Genomic DNA, 19,730 nt, shown 5'->3' with positions numbered 1-19,730 from the left:
ATCAAACATCAGGACGTTTTACTTAGTACAAACTAGAACATCTATATTTAGAAACGGAGGAGTTTGGATCCCTATTTAAATGCAACTTAATCCGTAAGCAACAGGAGAAAATTGACCAGGGCTGGTCGTTGCCAGAGGGGACTTGTTCGAGTAACATAAATTGGTGCTTGATTGAACAAGGGATTTGAAATATGCCGAAGAATTTGAAAAGATAATAATACAATGTACATGTTTGTGTATTCTAATTAGAAATTTTTTATTCCAAAATGTGAAAAGTATATTTTTGTTCTCTCAATTAACAGCAAAGTTTAGAAATGGTCCCTCAACTCGAACCCGTATACATTTGGTCTCTCTCAATTGGCAAAACCAGAAACTTTTGGTCCCTTTCCCGAATTTGGAACGGTTTTGACTCTACGTTGAGCGGTTTTTCCTTGAATTTTCCACATCGCCTCATGACATTAGGTTCCCCTCAGTAATAGTTCCTAAATTCAAAATTGTATACATTTGGTGTCTCAACTTTGCATACGTGGCATCATATCCGAAAAATTCTTATGAAAACCAAAAACGGTTAAAACCGTCCAAAACCAGATGACACTGGCCCAGCGGCCCAGCCCATAGAACAAAAGGGCCTTCACTACCGATCGATCTGCCCTGACCCCGATCCTTTTTTCTCCCGAGCCGAGCGGCCGAGCCTCTTCTCTCCTGACTCCTCGCTCCTGAAGTCCCGACTCCCGAGTCTCTTCTCCTACAGTAGCAAAATTTGCCCAAAATTTGGGTATCTCCAGAAAAGCTTGCGGGTCTTCCAACATTTTACCCAACGCCCACTCCCCAAACTAGCTAGGGTTTACGCCTTTACGGCCATTGTCTGCTTCCGCTTCCAGAGGTGGCGGGTCGCCCGAGCGCATGGCCGGCCGCGGTGAGTCGGCGATGCCGGAGGCGGCAGCGGAGGTGGAGACGAAGCTGGAGTGCTTCGATTTGGCGTTCAACTCGGAGTTCTCCGACAGGCTGCTGCGGATAGAGGTCGTTCCCGGTGACGACGTCGCTGAAGGGTCCCTCACCGACTGCGCGCGCCACCGCAAGGTCCAAGGTGCGTCGATTGCCTCTCTCCCCACCATCTGATCGATTTAGCTGCGGATATATGTTATTTGGGACGATTCGGGCATTAACTCTTGGGTGGATTTTACGGCCCATTTGCTGATGCTTGGGCTAATTTCGTTTCATCAAGACCCCTCTATTAGGTGTGGTTGCTAGTGATTTGGGCAGTGCAGAAGCGATAGGGGGATCGCATGAGTTTCGGGACTGGCATGATGTGGTGTAAATGTAAGAGTTATCCAATTTCTACAGACGAAGTAGTTAACAGTTTTTACATTCTCCGTAGATCAAATCTACAAATCGCTACGTGTTGAAATGTACAAAAAAGAAAAAACAAATCGGAAGAACGTATTGTTATGGAATGAGTTGTTTTGGTAGCAAATATCTAGTTACACATTCGGATGTAGCAGTGGTGTTCAACTAATATCGATCCATTGTCGCTGCAAAAGTTAAATACAATCAATCCGTTGCCACTCGACAACAAAGGCCGAAGCTATACAACTCAGAAAATGTGGAAACTAGAAAGATGCTATGGTAGCTGGAAGCTAAAAGTTATAGTAGTTGTCCTTTGCGGATTTTGAACTTCTAACCTTTATGTTACAATTCTTGGTCATGTTTGTCACGAAGTATTTCAAAAACGGATTGCCTAGTTCTACACTTACTTTTGTAAAGAAACATGACACGCAAAGTTTTACAATTCTAACAGGATCATTGGGGTACGATCAATCGTTACTTTACTCACTGAGCTACAAGCATGCTTAGTGCAGCTAAACGAGTGTTCGATTTGTGTGACAGTATTATAACCATTTTACCCTATATCCAAAGATTTATTAAATGAATCTGCACCCTTAGAAGCACAGGGTGTGCCAAGTATTTTAACAGGAGAAAAAAAACTTTTTAGTTGTCTTATTGTCTTCCTTTTTTTTTTTTTACTTTCTGCGGTTTCTCTTTTATTTCACTGATCTTGGTATTTAGCAGGTGAGAAAAGACAGCGTATTGACTCTTCCCCAACCATGGCAGATACACCAGCTTTACGAGTAAAGACCCTTCATATCAGTTCAGTGATTCTTGCTGCAAGAAGTGCTTTCTTTCTAAAGGTAGTTTTTATAGCTTTGTGAAATGCATTTGTTCTACAAACTTCAAGTTTCTAATAAGCTTCATGCTTCTTAGCTTTTCTCGAATGGCATGAAAGAGTCTGATCAGACACATACAACAATTAGGATTTCTGATTTAGCTAATATGATAGCTCAGGTGAAACACTCTTTTCTTTTATAATTTATTCCAAGTTGCTGTTGTAGTCGTGTTTCTGTTTTCTATATTTTAATATTTATGCTAAATAAAAGATTGTGTTTCCAATTTTCTGCCACGGCCTTTTATTTTCTGTGAAAAGAAAACGCTAAAAGTCAATAGTCAACTTAAATGATCATTTTGCTTAGTGTACAAAAAAAGCTACTCCCTCCGTCTCATATGTGACTCAAATTTGCCCAAATATGGATGTATCTATGCCTAAATAGTGTCTAGATACATGTAATAGAAAGTCACTTGATATGAGACGGAGGGAGTAGCTTTTTTCTGATCCAAAATAAGTGTCGCAGTTTTGAACTAGGCTTGAACAAAGCTTAGTTCAAAATTGAGACATTTATTTTGGATCGGAGGGAGTATCATTTTTCTGTTTACTTTGTTGAACTGTTTCCTTAATCTTTGTGCCTTTTTCTGTCTTAATTCTACTTGGAACAGAGGAAAATGCTTTTATGGAGCTTTTAAGCTTTATGTACATTGGAAAGTTGACAACAACTGAGTCCACTCTTCTGCTTGACATCTTGATGGCTGCTGACAAATTTGAGGTTCCTTCTTGCATGAGGCATTGCAGTCAGTTGCTCATAAGCTTGCCAATGACCATAGAATCTGCACTGCTCTACCTAGAACATGGATGCTCCATTTCACAGGCAGCTGAAGTTCAGTGTGTGATAGGTGCAGCCAAGCAATTCCTTGCCAAGGAATACACGGATTTTGATAAGTGAGTGATCCCCATTTGATAGAGCCATGTTTTCTTCTATTTTCTGAGGGAAGTGTAGACATTGATGTCACAAAATCATGTGTGTATACTCAAGTCATGATTGTCTTATTTCAGGTTCTGTGATGAAGCAATGAACATCTCTCTTGCTGGGATCGAAGCCATCTTTTCAAGTACTGACATTCATGTGATAAGTGAGGAGCATGTGTTTAAATTCTTGCTCCATTGGGCCCGTACGCGATACTTAGAACCAGAGGAAAGACGCAAGATCTGGAGTTCTCATTTGCTTCCGCTTGTGCGCTTTAGTCATATGACTGGTACGACACTGCAGGCGATCCTAGCATGCACTGATACTGTCATAGACCTAGACCATGAGGAGCTAACTAAGCGTGTTACTGAGGTACTTCTACGCAAAGGTTACCGAGCGCAGCTTGAAGGTTCTCTTGCAGCAGTCACAACAACTGCAGAGCGAGCTTACGTGATCAAACCTATGAAAGTGGTTGCGTTTGATCAACCCTGCCAGCAGGTTGTAGTTTACTGGGATCTAACGCGCCAGGAGTGCTCTCGAATCTTCCCGTCAGGAGAGATAATTTCACACCCATTCCACCTTGCGGGGCAGCGGTTCTCTCTCATGGTAGTATGTAAAATGGAAGAGCAGGATGAGATCCACAGCTTTGCCGTCCTCTTAGGGATCCATGGGAACCCAAAGGGCTCGACGTGCATGACAGTAGATCATGAGTTTGCTGCAAGGACAGGATTGTCAGGAAAATTTGTCAGCCACTTTGGCCGGAAGCACACCTTTACTGATGATCCGGCTAGCGAATGTGAGGTTCTCTTCAGGGCTCCATGGTCGTCTTTCATTGCTGACAACAGCCACTTCATCGACGGTGTGCTGCATCTGAGAGCTGATATAACGGTGGTCGAGCAACCAGCTGTACAGTCTTGATGATTTCTTAGTCAGCAGAGTTAGACTTGGGGGGCAGCAGTGGCTTTGTTTGATGGGATTGCAGTTGAAGTATGGGTTGTTTTAAATTTCTTGCTCGGCTGGGCTCACTGTTAGGAATGGGCAGCTTGTTGCTAGAAGAACAGCAGGTGGAGCTGTTATTTCTGACGGCAATTTACGAATTAGCTGGGGGCTGAAGTTGCAGCTGTAGGTGGCTACTGCAAGTTTGAACACGCGCGTGTGCTGACTTTGCAATAATATGCTCCAGTACTCCAGTATAGTATTATTATGTGGTGGTTTGGATCCCTACTTTTAATCCGCAAGCAACGGGACAAAATTGATCACTGCTGGTCGTTGCCAGGGACCCAGGGGTGCTTTGATCGAGTAACATAACTTGGTCCTTGTATATACTGTCGTAACCTCTCCTACAATTTTCGATCAACATAACTTGGTCCTTGCTTGATTGAACAGGGGATTTTTCATATGTCAAAGTGTTTGAAAATAAATAAATAATAGAGCATGTAATTATATTTCTTAACAAATTTTAGCATAAAACCGAACGTTACTTGAAAAAAATAACTCCTAGTCATCCCATATTTGCGTGACAATGATTGGATTTAGAAACTTTCGACCAAATTTTGTAATTGAGTACCTAACATTCTTGTATGTAGCGTGTATTTCCATTTTCGTAAATGTAGTTTGTGTTGTGATTATAATCGCCATTCTCCAAGGGTAACTTTAGAGCCGAAAGGCCAAAGCGAACGCATCTTAGAGGGAACTTTTTCTTACTTAAAATACTCCTCTAATTTTGAATTATTGTCAAAATATTACATCTGTATTTTTTTTAGAAATAGATAAATCCAGCCCGAGGTCCCGATCGAGGATCGACTTGGCCTCACGGACACGGAGTAACGGCCACAGTCACACCGATCGTAGCAAAATGGGTTTCTCCAGAAAAGCTCGCGGGTCTTCCGAGATTTTACCGACCGCCTACTCCCCAAACTAGCTAGCTAGGGTTTACGCCCACGGTCTCCTTCCACTTCCAGAGGTGATGGAGCGCCCGCCCAGGCGCATGGCCGGCAGCGGAGTGTCGGCGTTGCCGGAGGCGGAGGCGGAGACGAAGCTGGAGTGCTTCGATTTCGCGTTCAACTCGGAGAAGTTCTCCGACAGGCTGCTGCGGATAGAGTTCGTCGCCGGTGACGACCTCGCTGAAGGGTCCCTCACCGACTGCGCGCGCCACCGCAAGGACAATGGTGCGTCCGGTGCTTCTCTCCCCCCGCCGTCTGATGGATTAATAGTTGTGGATTTATTTTGTTTGGGACGATTCGGGCATTAACTTGTGGGTGGATTTCGCGGCCCATTTGCTTATGCTTGGGCTAATTTTGTTTCATCAAGACCCCTCTATTAGGGGTGCTGGTTAGTGATTAGTGATTCGGGCTAATTTTGATCCCTCTATTAGGTGTCGTGGTTAGTAATTTGGGCGATGAGAAAGCCTCAAGGCCATAGAGGGATTCCATGAGTTTTGGGCCTGAGATGATGTGGTGTGAGTGTAAGAGTTATCCAATTTACACAGACGAAGTAGTTCACAGTTTTTACATTCTCCATTCCTCAAATCTACCAATTGCAATATGTTGAAATGTACAAAAAGAAAACAAATCGGAAGAACATTTTCTTATTGAATGAGTTGTTGATTTGATGGATGTGTATTTGGAGCAATGATGAAATTGTTTCGCTGATTCTATGAGTAAGTGTGATCCTTCGTATATTTACTTATTTAGAGAGGAGGTGTGGAGTAGGGGCTCTCTCCAGCTCCTGAATTCTCCGGTCTCCATAACCATGTTCCATGTTCAACATTTCAAGCATTTAAGATCACCTTTAACCTGCCATTTTCCTTATTCACCTCTGTTTTTTTTTGCGTGTTGAATAGTTAAGGTTATGATTAGCCTGCTTGGCAGCAAATATGTAGTCACACATTCAGATGTAGCAGTGCTGTTCAAACAATATTGATCCGTGTCGCTGCAAAAGTAAAATACAATCAATGTGTTGCCACTGGATAACAAATGCACATAACTATACAACTCAGAAATTTTGGAAACTGGAAAGATGTTACGCCAGCTGAAAGTTAAAAGTTCTAGTAGTTGTCTTTTGCGGATTTTGAACCTTCTAGTATTTATGTTACAATTCGTGGTCAAGTTTGTCACGCAGCATTTCAAAAGTCATTGCCTGCTTAGGATTTTAAAAATTAATTATAATGAGTTTAATGCTCTACACTTGCTTTTCTAAATAAACATGGCACAAAAAGTTTTACAATTCTAATATGATACTTGTGGTAAGATCTATCATTACTTTACTCAATGAACTACAAGCATGTCTAGTGCAGCTAAAGGACGGTTCGATTAAATCAATATGCACCCGTTAGAAGAACAGAGTGTTCCAAGTATGTTAACAGTAGAAAAGGAATCTGTATAGTAGTTTTACTCTGTTCCTTTTTACCTTTTGCAGTTTCTCTTTTATTTGACTGATCGCTGTATTTGGCAGGTGATAAAAGACAGCGCATTGACTCTTCCCCAACCATGGTAGGTACACCAGTTTTACATGTAAAGACCCTTCATATCAATTCTGCGATTTTGCTGCAAGAAGTGCTTTCTTTCTAAAGGTAATTTTGATATCTTTGTAGAAATGCATTTGTTCTACAGAGTTCAAGTTTCTAATAAGTTCATGCTTCTTAGCTTTTCTCGAATGGCATGAAAGAATCTGATCAGACGCATCTAACAATTAGGATTGCTGATTCAGGTAATGTGATAGCTCCGATGTTAGGTTTAGCACTCTTTCTCGTATAATTTATTCTTATTTCCTATTGTGGTTGTGTTTCTATTTACTTCTTTTTTTTCAAATTTAAAACACGATTATTGATGGTAAATAAAAGGATTGTGTTTCTCTTCTTTTTATTTTCTGTGATAAAGAAAAGGTTAGTCCCTCATCGAACTTTTCTCAACACTGAAATTCAATAGAGCCACTTATTAGGGTACAAAAACCTATCCTTTTTTTTTGGTTTACTTCTTTATTGAGCCGTTTCGTTAATTCTTATGCCTTTTTGTTTTCATTATACTCGGAACAGAGGAAAATGCCCTTATGGAGCTTTTAAGTTTTATGTACAGCGGAAAGTTGACAACAACTGAGCCCAGTCTTCTGCTCGACATCTTGATGTCTGCTGACAAATTTGAGGTTCCTTCTTGCATGAGGCATTGCAGTCAGTTGCTCACAAGCTTGCCAATGACCACAGAATCTGCACTTCTCTACCTAGACCATGGATGCTCCAGTTTACTGGCAGCTGAAGCTCATAGTGTGATAGGTGCAGCCAAGCAATTCCTTGCTGAGAAATTCAGGGATTTTGATAAGTGAGTGATACCCATTTGATGGAGCCATGTTTTCTCTTATTTTCTGGGGAAAGTGTAGACACTGGTGTCACGAAATCATGTATGAAAGTGTGTCCTCAAGTCATGATTTGTCTCATTTCAGGTTCTGTGATGAAGCGATGGACATCTCTCTTGCTGGGGTCGAAGCCATCTTTTCAAGTACTGACATTCATGTGGAAAGTGAAGATGACATATATAACTTCTTGCTCAGGTGGGCTCGTGCACGGTACCTAGAATCGAATGAGAGACGCAAGATCTTGAGTTCTCGTTTACTTCCGCTTGTGCGGTTTAATCATATGACTGGTTCGGCACTGCAAGAGATCCTAACATCCACTGATACTGACATAGACCATGAGCTAGTAACTAAGCGTGTTACTGAGGTACTTCTACAAAAAGGTTACGCAGCACAGCTTGAAGGTGCTCTTGCAGCAGACGCAACAACTGCTGAGCGAGCTTACATCCGCAAACCTATGAAAGTGGTTGCGTTTGATCAACCCTGCCGACAGGTTATAGTTTACTGGGATCTAACGCTCCAGGAGTGCTCTCGACTCTTCCCGTCAGGAGAAATATTGTCGCACCCGTTCCACCTTGCGGGCCATTGGTTCTATATTGTGACAATATGTGAAATGGTCGAGCAGAATAAGTTACACCGCTTTGGCCTCATCTTGGGGATCCTCGGGGACTCGACATGCAAGGACAGGGTTGTCAGGGAAGTTTGTCAGCCACTTTGACAGTAAGCACACCTTTCCTGATGATCTGGCGAGTGAATGCTCGTGGACTCCATGTTGTTGGTTCAATGCTGATGACGGCCACTTCATCGATGATGTGCTGCATCTGAGAGTTGATATAACGATGGTGGAGCAACCGATACTACAGACCTGATGTTTTTAACTTGTGGCTCGGCCAGTTTCACTGTTAGGGATGGGTAAGCCTTTTGCTAGATGAACAGCAGGTGCAGCTGGGTAGCTGGAGTCTGAAGCTGTGGCTGTAGGTGGCTACTGCAAGTTTGAACATGCGCGTGTGTGTGCTGACTTTGTAATATTATTTTTGTAGCCACTTTGACAGCAGTTTCGATCCCTATATAAAGTGCATTTTAATCCCTATATGCGACACTCCAGCTTTCTCAGTACTCCCTCTCATCTTAAATTCTTGACTCAAATTTGTCCAAATATGGATGTATCTATTTTTAAAAAGCGTCTAGTTTCGACAACAATTTAGGATCGGAATGAGTATGTTTTTCTATAAACTTGGTGAAACCTTAAAAGATTTGACATAGTACAAAGCTAGAAATCTTATACTTACGAACGAAGGAGCAGTAGTTAGATCAGAGAAAATTGAACAGGGCTGGTCGCTGCTAGAGGGGATTTGTTCGAGTAACATAGAAATGTCCTTGCTTGAGTGAACAAGGAATTTTCGATATGTCAAAGAGTTTGAAAACAAAAAAATGCTAGAGGGGACATGTCTGTCTTTTGTTTAGAGTTGAAATGTAAATTTTCAATTCAAAATATAAAATTTGTGCCATGTTTTTTCTAAAAAGAAAGTCTAGCGGTCAAATATCGTTTTGCTCGTGGCTCAAAATCCTTTTTATGAAAAAATGAGATTAGCATGCTGATCTCACTAAGGGGAAGTGCTCCGTTGATGTTGCTCAACCGGCTCTTTGCGCATCAACCGGCAGTCCCGCATCGTCTTTCCCTCGACCCCCCACCGCTCTCGCCCGCTCGCCGCCGTTCCATCCCGCCGTGGCTCAAAGAAGGTCGAACACAACCACCCCCCCCCCCCCCCCCGCCTCCCGCCGATGCCGCGTCTCCATCCACATCCTCGCCGCTCCGAGCTGCAAGGACGGCATCAAGGCCGGGGAGGGCGTCAGGAGGCTGCCGTGCGTGCACCCCTACCACGACGGCTGCAGCCTGCCGTGGCTCGCAATCCGAAACACGGGACTGCTGTGACGCCACGAGCTGACCACCGATGACCCGGAGTACGAGAAGTGGAAGGCGAGGTGGGCAACCGGCGGTGCCAATGGCGACGGCAGACAGGTATGGCATCGTGTTTCGTCAGGCTGGGGAATGAGTATATGAAACAGGTAGTCAGGTACTACAGGGAGAGAGTGAGAGAGAGTAATTTGCTTCATGGGTTAGGCGATGTTCTGTTGATACGTCCGCGATGGTTCGGTGTGTTGCAGCAATTCATTTTGATCAGGATGGAGGGAGAAGGATAAAATCAATTTGAATGTGCGAGCTTTTCGTACGAAATGATACTCTGTCTTGAAGTGCATTTTGATTTAAATAATGTTGTATCTACATGAGAAGTGTCACCGATGAGTCCACTCTGTCGAGGAAGGATTTTAAGCATGCATATCTAGCATCCAGAATTCAGTATACTGTTGCAGTATGTGGTTTTACACTATCTAGCATCCTGAATTCGGTATATTGTTGCAGTACCTGGGACATGGGAGGTGGTAAACTTAGGAGCATCAGAGTTTTGTAGGGGAAACACTGATGCTACCCGAGAAGTTGTTTTATAGGCACTAATTAAATGATAGTTTGTCATATGTGCTTCGCATATTGATGAACTTTCTTATTCACCTATCAGAGGCCGCAGCTGGTGAAGGGAAATATGCAACTTTTTTCTGTGGATCAGCAGAGTAGCCAAGCACTTGAAGCTCATGCAGCTTCTTTTGCAACATTCAAGGTACTGTTCCTATTCGGTGCTGCATCTATTATTTTTTAACTTCTAGTGTACAACAACTGTTCTTCGTTTTACTCCAGGTTCCTGTCAATGAGAACCCATCAAAGCTCATATGTTTTGCTTCGAAGTCATCTAACGCTGGACAGATTACTTCTAAGTTACATATTACTGAACTATGTGCCCAGACAGGTGCATTTAGAATGCTTAAGTTCCACTTTTGGATATTATTTTTTTTCGTGCAAATTTTTATACATTTAACTTTATGCAGTTAAACAACCTTGAGCTAGCTGTCAATCTTGCCAAAAGAGCCAAACTTCTCAGGGCAGAGAATTTGGTAAGCTTCATAACTCGTATGCTTTCATGGATGATGGTTTTACATTTGCAGAACGTGCTTACACTTTCATGGCGTTTTTGTTATTGAGTAGTTCCTTGCTAGATTGTTGAACCAGCGGTTAGTAAATTTTTAGTGTTCCATTTGAATTATGTAGCTGACAGGTTTAAGAAATATCCAGTCTCCTGCATCTAGCAGCACTAGTTATAATCCCTTGTAGCTGACAGGTTTACAGTAGGTATTCAGAACCTATCTTGTTTGAACATATCACAAGTTTAGATCAGGTATGTGTTGATCCATCCACTGCAGTCCGATCTGATCTGAACAGCCACCTTGGGTACAGCTTGTAAGTTTCTGTCTTCAGTATTCTGTCAGTTTCAGACTGCTGTCTCTGCAAACACTACCAACCAAGTATGTTGGTTTCATAGTACTGTATTGGAAATGCTGGATGTTGGTTTCAGAGTATTCTGTCAGTTTCAAATCGCAATGGCTTCACTTGCTGGATGTTCTAATTTCTGTAAAAAGACAAGATTGTTGGTTGCTGGATTTTCTGATTAGCAGGTTATTCGTTTCAGTAGTTTTAGATCTCAGATCGCAATGGCTTCACTTGCTGGATGCTCTGATTTTTTATCGCACCGCGGCGGGTCAGGAGGGCAGCGTCGAGCGGTGGCGTACGGCCGCCATTCGCGGACGGGCGGCAGATGGACACGTCGGCGCCCGTCGCGGTGCCGGCCTGGGCGAGCTCTCGCCGGAGGACCACCGGAGCCCGCCGAGCCGACGTGCGTGAAGCAGGAGGAGGGAGCCCACTGGTCTGTTAGCCAGCCTAATAGCCAGATTATCATTTTTTAATACAGATTAGTACAGTAGTACGGGTTAAGTGATAAAAATTCCAAAACTTGTTGTTTTGCGATATGAAATGTTCAAAAGTAAGGATTCCTTGATATTTACTCTAAAAAAATGTTGCACTACCTCAAATAATCTCAAACTTATAGAGGCAAAGTAGTTAACAGAATATAAACTGGCCATACATCAAATCTTCCGGTTTTTGTTTCTCTAAATTTAACAAGAACCAAATACGAATGTAACTGCTGACAAGAAACAAAATAGGAATTAACAAGAAACCAAATAGGAAGAACATTTCATTTCTTTCTTTTTTTATTAAGAGGAAAGCATTAAGCTGTATACCATAACATTTGGGGCTAACTCCCCCCTTACAATCTTCGTAATGCACTGCGGAATTCACACTCTGAGTACATCAGCATATCTGCTTCACACGGCAACCCAAAATATGCTAAGCTATGTGCAGCACCATTTTAACTCCTTGTCACATCGAGATACATTAAACTCATAGAAGTTCGACTGGAGCTGAAACATTGGCTGTTCAAATGCTTGCTGCCACTCACCTCGAACTGTTCCTTTTCTTCTCGTTCATCGTCTTGCAGAGCAACTTCGGATCAGTTTCAATGGTCAGCTTGTGAATCCCAACGTAGGTGGACATATCAATTGCCTCTTCAACACCTGCAAGCTCTGCAGCAAAGGTCTCACCGATATTATCAACATGTCCAGCACCGTCTGTAACGACATCTCCATCCTTGTTTCTGATCACCACACCCCATTCTCCATATCTATCTACCAGTGTAAACAAACATATACATTAGTTTTAGCAGGGAGAACATATACTACATTATTTTTGACAGAAGAACATATACATTATTTTCAATGTACTATTGACTTAATTGTTATGTACTAGTCTACTCGGAACGATGAATAGATGCGGCTTCATTTTCTAAAAATGACGATTTTATGAGAGAGTATGTTCCTTTGTATATTTGGAGAAGAGGTCCTCTCTGGAACTCTATTTTTCCAGCAAAGTGAGAGAATATGATCCTTTGTATATCCAGCAAAGTGAGAGTTCATTTTTCATGATGTTATCATTTTTGCTTGATTGAACCAGCATTTTTTCTTGTGTCAAAGATTTTGAAAAATAATAATATACAATGTACGTGGTTGTGTCTTTTGTTTAGGTGTAAAATTTCATTGTCCATGGGTGTTTATATTTCAAAATGTATTCTGGACTAGATAGACATGCACATGGAAAGATGAACATATCATTTTCCAGCTTGGCCTCGCCCACCTCGAAGGCGTCGTCCATGATCCTGATGAGCACCACAGTGTTCCAAGTATTTTAACCGCAGAGAACCTGTCTAATAATTATGTTCCGCACCTTTTTCTTCTTTTTCTTGATTCTCCTTCACTCCCCTATTCCCCGTGAGCTGCAATATGATAGCCGTTCTTGGGAGCGTTTTGATACATCTTTATTGCTGTTCGTTTTGTTGGATAGATGAAGTTTGAGGGGAGTTTAAATACCTAGCTTACATCGTATGGTTTTTCCAGCTGGGTTGTGACCACAGATCTTGTCATGGAGTTTCATTATGGTTCAAGATTCATCGCGAGGGCAGTAATTGAGGCTGGGTATACTTGAAAACAAAAAAATCAAGAAGCTGAGGCAGATGTCTACCGTCTACGCTGACTAAGCACTAGAGTCAGGAAATCAGGATGCAAATTTTTTTTTGCTGATGTTAATTTCCTCAGTTCAATTTGACAACATATCCAGTGCTACCAACGCACGGCAAATTGAGTGGGTTTAGCATGCATCTAGAATTCACAATCCTAATTGCCTTGCACATCAAAGCAAAAGACAAATTCAGCTGAGCAGAGCAACCAAGACTACTAAAATTAGAATTTGTTGAAGGCCGAAATTGGATTTGAAATTTTGTGCAAACGCACCCCAGCTTTTTTTGACAGCAAAAACACCCCAGCTAGTGCTGAACGTAAAGAAATCTTGCGAGTTTACGGCCGCGGTCTCTTCCTCTCCCAGAGGTGGCGGAGCGCATGGCCACCGGCGGGGGGTCGTCTGTGGCCGGGGCGGGGGTGGCAGCGGAGGCGGAGATGAAGCTGGAGTGCTTCGATTTCGCGTTCAACTCGGAGAGGTTCTCCGACAGGCTGCTGCGGATAGAGGTCCTCGCCGGTGATGACGGCACTGAAGGGTCCCTCCCCGCCCGCGCGCGCCACCGCAAGGAAGGTGCGTATGCATCGACTGCCTGCCTCTCTCCCCGCTCTCTGATGGATTTCGCTGAGGATATATGTTGTTTGGGACGATTCGGGCATTAACTTGTGGGTGTATTTTGGGTGGATTTTGCGGCTCGTTTCCTGATGCTTGGGCTAATTTTGCTCCATCAAGACCCCTCTATTAGGGTTAGAGGTTCCTGATTTGGACAAAGGTCCATGAGTTGCCTGAGATGATGTGGTGTAAATGTTTATACAGACGAAGTAGTTAGCATTTTTTACATTATCCATACCTCAAATCGGTTGAAATATGCAAAAAAAATCGGAAGAACATATTGTTATCGAATGAGTTGTTGATTCCTCTGGATGTGTATTTGGACCGACGAGGAAATTGTTTCACTAATTCCTTTTTCTTCATCTTCTAAAGAACACTGATTCTGCAGTCAGAAAATAACGGTGTCTTGTGGCCGGAAAATAAGTGTGATCCTTATATATTTGGAGAGGATGTGTGGAGTAGGGGCTCTGTCCAACTCCTGAATGCTGCAGTCTCCATAATCATGTTACATGTTCAACATTTTAAGCATTTAAGATCAACATTAGTATGCCATTTGCTTTATTCACCTCTGTTTGTTTTTTGTGTATGCTAAAATATTTAATTTTACATTATCTTGCTTGGCAGCACATATTTAGTCACACAGTTTGATGTAGCAGTGGTGTTTAAACAATATCAATCCTTTGTCCCGGAAAAAGTAAAATACAATCAATCCGTTTCCACTGGACAACAACCATGCAACTTAGAAAATGTGGAAATTGAAAAGATGTTACGCCAGCTGAAGCCTGAATGTTGTACTGGTTTTGGGACTGAAAAGATGTTAGAGCATGCTTAGATTGCTGTTGCTGCTAAAGGACTTTTCAAAAATATGACATTATCTTGTTCATTTTACTGTACATATGAAGATTGAATAAATGAATCTGCACCCTTAGATGAACAAAATGCTCCAAGTATTTTAGCAGCAGAAGATCAATAGTGGGGTCATTGTATTCCTCTTACTTTTCCCATTTTGTCTTGTATTTCACATATTTTGCAGGTGATAAAAGACAGCGTATTGACTCTCCCACAACCATGGTAGGTACACCAGTTTTACGAGTAAAGACCCTTCATATCAATTCAGCGATTCTTGCTGCAAGAAGTGCTTTCTTCCTAAAGGTAATTTTGGTAACTTTGTGATATGCATATGTTCTGCAGTCAGTAAATTTTTCTAATAATCTTCATTCTTAGCTTTTTCTCAAATGGCATGAATGAATCTGATCAGACTCATCCAACAATTAGGATTGCTAATTCAGGTAATGTGATAGCTCCAGTGTAACACTACAACAACAACAACAACAACAACAAAGCCTTTAGTCCCAAACAAGTTGGGGTAGGCTAGAGGTGAAACCCATAAAAACTCGCAACCAACTCATGGTTCTGGCACATGGATAGCAAGCTTCCATGCAGCCCTGTTCATGGCTAGTTCTTTGGTGATATTCCAGCCCTTCAGATCTCTCTTTACGGACTCCTCCCATGTCAAGTTTGGTCTACCCCGACCTCTCTTGACATTTCCAGCACGCTTTAGCCGTCCGCTATGCACTGGAGCATCTAGAGGCCTGCGCTGGATATGCCCAAACCATCTTAAACGATGCTGAACAAGCTTCTCTGCAATCGGTGTTACCCCAACTCTGTCTCGAATATCATCATTCCGGACGCGGTCCCTCCTTGTGTGGCCACACATCCACCTCAACATGCGCATCTCCGCCACACCTAACTGTTGAACATGTCGCCTTTTAGTCGGCCAACACTCAGCGCCATACAATATTGCGGGTCGAATCGCCGTCCTATAGAACTTGCCTTTTAGCTTTTGTGGCACTCTTTTGTCACAAAGAATGCCAGAAGCTTGGCGCCACTTCATCCATCCGGCTTTGATTCGATGGTTCACATCTTCATCGATGTCCCCATCCTTTTGCAGCATCGACCCCAAATATCGAAAGGTGTCCTTCTGAGGCACTACCTGCCCATCAAGGCTAACCTCCTCCTCCTCCTCCTCCTCGGGCGTAGTAGTACTGAAACCGCACTTCATGTACTCGGTTTTAGTTCTACTAAGTCTAAAACCTTTGGATTCCAAGGTTTGTCTCCAAAGCTCTAACTTCCTATTGACCCCCGTCCGACTATCATCGACTAGCACCACATCATCCGCAAAGAGCATACACCATGGGATATCTCCTTGTATATCCCTTGTGACCTCATCCATCACCAAATCAAAAAGATAAGGGCTCAAAGCTGACCCCTGGTGCAGTCCTATTTTAATCGGGAAGTCATCAGTGTCGCCATCACTTGTTCGAACACTTGTCACAACATTATCGTACATGTCCTTGATGAGGGTAATGTACTTTGCTGGGACTTTGTGTTTCTCTAAGGCCCACCACATGACATTTCGCGGTATCTTATCGTAGGCCTTCTCCAAGTCAATGAACACCATATGCAGGTCCTTCTTTTGCTCCTTGTATCTCTCCATAAGCTGTCGTACCAAGAAAATGGCTTCCATGGTCGACCTCCCAGGCATGAAACCAAACTGATTTTTGGTCACGCTTGTCATTCGTCTTAAGCGGTGCTCAATGACTCTCTCCCATAGCTTCATTGTATGGCTCATCAGCTTAATTCCACGGTAATTAGTACAACTCTGAACATCCCCCTTGTTCTTGAAGATTGGTACTAATATACTCCGTCTCCATTCTTCTGGCATCTTGTTTGCCCGAAAAATGAGGTTGAAAAGCTTAGTTAGCCATACTATCGCTATGTCTCCGAGGTCTCTCCACACCTCAATGGGGATGCAATCAGGGCCCATTGCCTTTCCTCCTTTCATCCTTTTTAAAGCTTCCTTGACCTCAGACTCTTGGATTCGCCGCACAAAACGCCTACTGGTATCATCAAAGGAGTCGTCGAGTTCAATGGTAGAGCTCTCTGTCTCCCCATTGAATAGCTTGTCGAAGTACTCCCGCCATCTATGCTTGATCGCCTCGTCCTTCACCAGGAGTTGGCCGGCTCCGTCCTTGATGCATTTGACTTGGTCAACATCCCTCGTCTTCCTCTCTCGAATCTTGGCCATCTTATAGATGTCCCTTTTGCGTTCCTTCGTGTCTAAACGTTGGTAGAGGTCCTCATACGCCCGACCCCGTGCTTCACTCACAGCTCGCTTTGCGGCCTTCTTCGCCATCCTGTACTTCTCTATGTTGTCTGCACTCCTATTCAAGTATAGGCGTCGGAAACAATCCTTCTTCTCTTTAATAGCCTTTTGGACATCATCATTCCACCACCAGGTGTCTTTAACTTCTCTTCTACTTCCCCTTGACACTCCAAACTCCTCTGAGGCCACCTTACGAATGCAAGTCGCCATCTTCATCCACATACTGTCCGCATCACCCTCTTCCTCCCAAGGGCCCTCCTTAATAACCCTCTCCTTAAACGCCTGAGCAACCTCCCCATTGAGCTTCCACCACTTTGTTCTAGCGACTTTGGCACGCTTATCCCGCTGGACACGAATCCGAAAGCGGAAATCAGCCACCACAAGCTTATGCTGATGGACAACACTCTCCCCAGGTATCACCTTGCAATCTAGGCACGCACCTCTGTCTTCTCTTCTCGAGAGGATGAAATCAATCTGGCTACAGTGTTGACCACTACTAAAAGTCACTAGATGTGATTCTCTCTTTTTAAAGAGGGTGTTAGCTACGATCATGTCGTAGGCTAGAGCAAAGCTTAAGACATCTTCTCCTTCTTGGTTCCTAATGCCATAGCCAAAGCCGCCATGCACCCCCTCAAAACCTGTGTTAGATGTACCCACGTGGCCATTGAGGTCTCCTCCTATGAAGAGCTTCTCGCCACTCGGTACACTCCTAACCAAGTCCTCGAGGCCTTCCCGGAACTCCCTCTTGGTGTTCTCATTGTGGCCTACTTGCGGGGCATATGCACTGATAACATTGAGAACTAAGTCCCCAAATACCAGCTTAACCAGGATAATCCGGTCCCCACACCTCTTGACGTTTACCACTCCAGACTTGAGGCTCTTGTTGATCAAGATGCCTACCCCATTTTTGTTTGTAGCCGTCCCCGTGTACCATAGCTTGAAGCCAGTATCCTCCACCTCCTTCGCCTTCTGTCCCCTCCATTTGGTTTCTTGGACGCAAAGGATATCCACACCTCTCCTCACCGCTGTATCAACTAGCTCCCGAAGCTTACCTGTCAAGGACCCTACGTTCCAGCTACCTAAGCGGATCCTCCTAGGCTCGGCTAGCTTCCTTACCCTTCGCACTCGTCGAGTCAAATGCGAAGACCCTTGCTCATTTTCCACTACATCCGGGCGTCGATGTAGCGCGCCACTAAGGATGCGACGACCCGATCCTTGCTCACTTGTCGCCGTATCCAGATCAAGATACGGCGCGCCACCTAGGGGGTGACGGCCCGGCCCTTGCCCATTTGACACCACACCCGGGTTCCGGTATGGCGCGTCGCTAAGAGGGTTACGCCCCAACGAAATTCTTTTGGGTTTCATCTCCATAAGAGTGGCTGGGTTTTTTACGTTGGCTCGCCAAGCCTATCACAACCCTCCTCCTTTGCTCGGGCTTGGGACCGGCTATGTTGAGGCAACATAGGCGGAGTTAGCTCCAGTGTAACACTCTTCTCAATTAATTTTTCTAATTTGCTATTGTGGTTGTGTTTCTGTTTTCTTTATTTTCCAAATTCAAAGTACGACTATAGATGGTAAATAAAAGTTTTTTTTTAGCTTTGGTTAATAAAAGATTATATTTCCGACTTTCTGCCACTTCTTTTTATCTTTCGTGATAAAGAACAGGTTAGCCCCTCATGGAACTTTTCTCAGTACTGAAAGTCATTATTCCAATCATTTTTAGGGTATAAAAGCTATCTTTTTTTGTTTACATCTTTATTGAACTGTTTCTTTAATGGTTATGCCTCTTTATTTTCATTCTACTTGGAACAGAGGAAAATGTCCTTTTGGAGCTTTTAAGTTTTATGTACAGCGGAAAGTTGACAACAACTGAGCCAAGTCTTCTGCTCGACATCTTGATGGCTGCTGACAAATTTGCGGTTCTTTCTTGCGTGAGGCAGTGCCGTCAATTGCTCACAAGCTTGATGACCACAAAATCTGCACTCCTCTGCCTAGACCATCGATGCTCCATTTCTGTGACACCTGAAGTTCAGCATGTGACCAGTGCAGCCAAGCAATTCCTTGCAAAGAAATACAGGGATTTTGAAAAGTGAGTGATTCCCATTTGATGGAGCCATTTTTTTTTCTTATCTGCGAACACTGATAACATCGATGTCATGAAATCATGTATTTAGTGTACTCAGGGCATGGTTTGTCTCATTTCAGGTCCGAAATTAAAGTGAAGGAGTTTCCTCTTGCTGGGATCAAAGCCATCTTTTCAAGCAGTGACCTACGGGTATCATTTGAAGATAACATATATTTCTTCTTGCGCAAGTGGGCCTTTACACGATACCGAAAATCAGATGAGAGACGCAAGATCTTGAGTTCTCGTTTACTTCCGCTTGTGCGCTTTAGTCATATGACTGGTTCGGCACTGCAAAAGATCCTGACATGCACTGTTACTAACACAGACCATGATCTAGCAACTAAGTTTGTTAGTGAGGTACTTCTACACAAAGGTTACCCAGCACAGCTTCAAGGTTCTCAAGCAGCTGACGCAACGCAGAGCGAGCTTACTTTCACAAACCTATGAAAGTAGTTGCGTTTGATCAACCCTGCCGACAGGTTATAGTTTACTGGGACCTAACACGCAATGATTGTTCCCGATTCTTCCCAGCAGGAGGGATGATATCTTTGATATTTTCACACAAGTTCCACCTTGCGGGGCAGCACTTCTTTCTAGATGCGTTTTGTAAAATGGACGAGGAGAAGAAGTTACACCGCTTTGGCCTCTCGTTAGGCCGATACCAGGGCTCGACATCGGCGTGCATAACAGTAGATTATGACTTTGCTGCCAGGACAGGATTGTCAGGAAAATTTGTCACTTACTTTGACAGTAAGCTCACCTTTACTGGTGATCCGGGGGATGATCTCCTCCCGAAGTCGTTGGTCAGTGTTGATGACAGCCTCTTCATCAATGATG

The 19,730-nt window shown here is 43.4% G+C and overlaps 2 protein-coding genes, 2 long non-coding RNA genes and 1 pseudogene across 6 annotated transcripts; 4 read left to right on the top strand and 1 right to left on the bottom strand.

Moving 5' to 3' along the window:
* The first annotated feature begins 693 nt into the window (after positions 1–693).
* On the top strand, positions 694–4,574 carry LOC100826388 (BTB/POZ domain-containing protein At2g46260). The gene is made up of 5 exons (XM_003559157.4): positions 694–1,087; positions 2,071–2,189; positions 2,263–2,323; positions 2,827–3,109; positions 3,224–4,574. Exons 1-5 carry the CDS (start codon positions 904–906, stop codon positions 4,050–4,052), a joined length of 1,476 nt encoding a protein of 491 aa, XP_003559205.2. The 5' UTR covers positions 694–903; the 3' UTR covers positions 4,053–4,574.
* Positions 4,575–4,914: 340 nt separating this feature from the next.
* On the top strand, positions 4,915–8,568 carry LOC100826079 (annotated as a pseudogene).
* Positions 8,569–9,281: 713 nt separating this feature from the next.
* On the top strand, positions 9,282–12,249 carry LOC112269797. Its single transcript, XR_002961931.1, has 5 exons — positions 9,282–9,498; positions 10,055–10,153; positions 10,231–10,339; positions 10,419–11,290; positions 11,924–12,249. It is a non-coding gene; the product is annotated as an uncharacterized LOC112269797 (long non-coding RNA).
* Positions 11,608–13,402, bottom strand: LOC112269798. Its single transcript, XR_002961932.1, has 2 exons — positions 13,269–13,402; positions 11,608–12,110 (listed from the first exon to the last, which is right to left on the bottom strand). It is a non-coding gene; the product is annotated as an uncharacterized LOC112269798 (long non-coding RNA).
* On the top strand, positions 13,158–19,438 carry LOC100825764 (BTB/POZ domain-containing protein POB1). 3 transcript variants are annotated; one of them, XM_010241770.3, is made up of 4 exons: positions 13,158–13,563; positions 14,636–14,754; positions 14,827–14,891; positions 18,709–18,786. In XM_010241770.3, the coding sequence occupies exons 1-3, from the start codon at positions 13,374–13,376 to the stop codon at positions 14,848–14,850; spliced, it is 333 nt and encodes a 110-aa protein (XP_010240072.1). In that variant the 5' UTR covers positions 13,158–13,373; the 3' UTR covers positions 14,851–14,891; positions 18,709–18,786. The 3 variants fall into 3 exon arrangements, with proteins under 3 accessions (XP_010240072.1, XP_014752659.1, XP_024312746.1); XM_024456978.1 differs by lacking the exon at positions 14,827–14,891 and adding an exon at positions 18,974–19,438 and having other exon boundaries at positions 13,165–13,563; positions 18,709–18,857; XM_014897173.2 differs by lacking the exon at positions 14,827–14,891 and having other exon boundaries at positions 13,159–13,563; positions 18,581–18,718.
* The last annotated feature ends 292 nt before the right edge of the window (positions 19,439–19,730 follow it).

This window comes from Brachypodium distachyon, chromosome 1 (assembly GCF_000005505.3).
Source record: "Brachypodium distachyon strain Bd21 chromosome 1, Brachypodium_distachyon_v3.0, whole genome shotgun sequence".
NCBI classification, from domain to species: Eukaryota; Viridiplantae; Streptophyta; class Magnoliopsida; order Poales; family Poaceae; genus Brachypodium; species Brachypodium distachyon.
The sequence above is the reverse complement of the archived record's forward strand: the minus strand, read 5'-3'. Positions and strand labels throughout refer to the sequence as shown.

Bases quoted from the DNA above. Each gene is read 5' to 3' on its own strand.
- LOC100826388 (XM_003559157.4), top strand. From the start codon at position 904: ATGGCCGGCCGCGGTGAGTCGGCGATGCCGGAGGCGGCAGCGGAGGTG. The intron at 1,088-2,070 runs GTGCGTCGATTG...GGTATTTAGCAG, and splicing joins GCGCCACCGCAAGGTCCAAG to GTGAGAAAAGACAGCGTATT. The intron at 3,110-3,223 runs GTGAGTGATCCC...GTCTTATTTCAG, and splicing joins GAATACACGGATTTTGATAA to GTTCTGTGATGAAGCAATGA.
- LOC100825764 (XM_024456978.1), top strand. From the start codon at position 13,374: ATGGCCACCGGCGGGGGGTCGTCTGTGGCCGGGGCGGGGGTGGCAGCG. The intron at 13,564-14,635 runs GTGCGTATGCAT...CATATTTTGCAG, and splicing joins CGCGCGCCACCGCAAGGAAG to GTGATAAAAGACAGCGTATT. The intron at 18,858-18,973 runs GTGAGTGATTCC...GTCTCATTTCAG, and splicing joins AAATACAGGGATTTTGAAAA to GTCCGAAATTAAAGTGAAGG.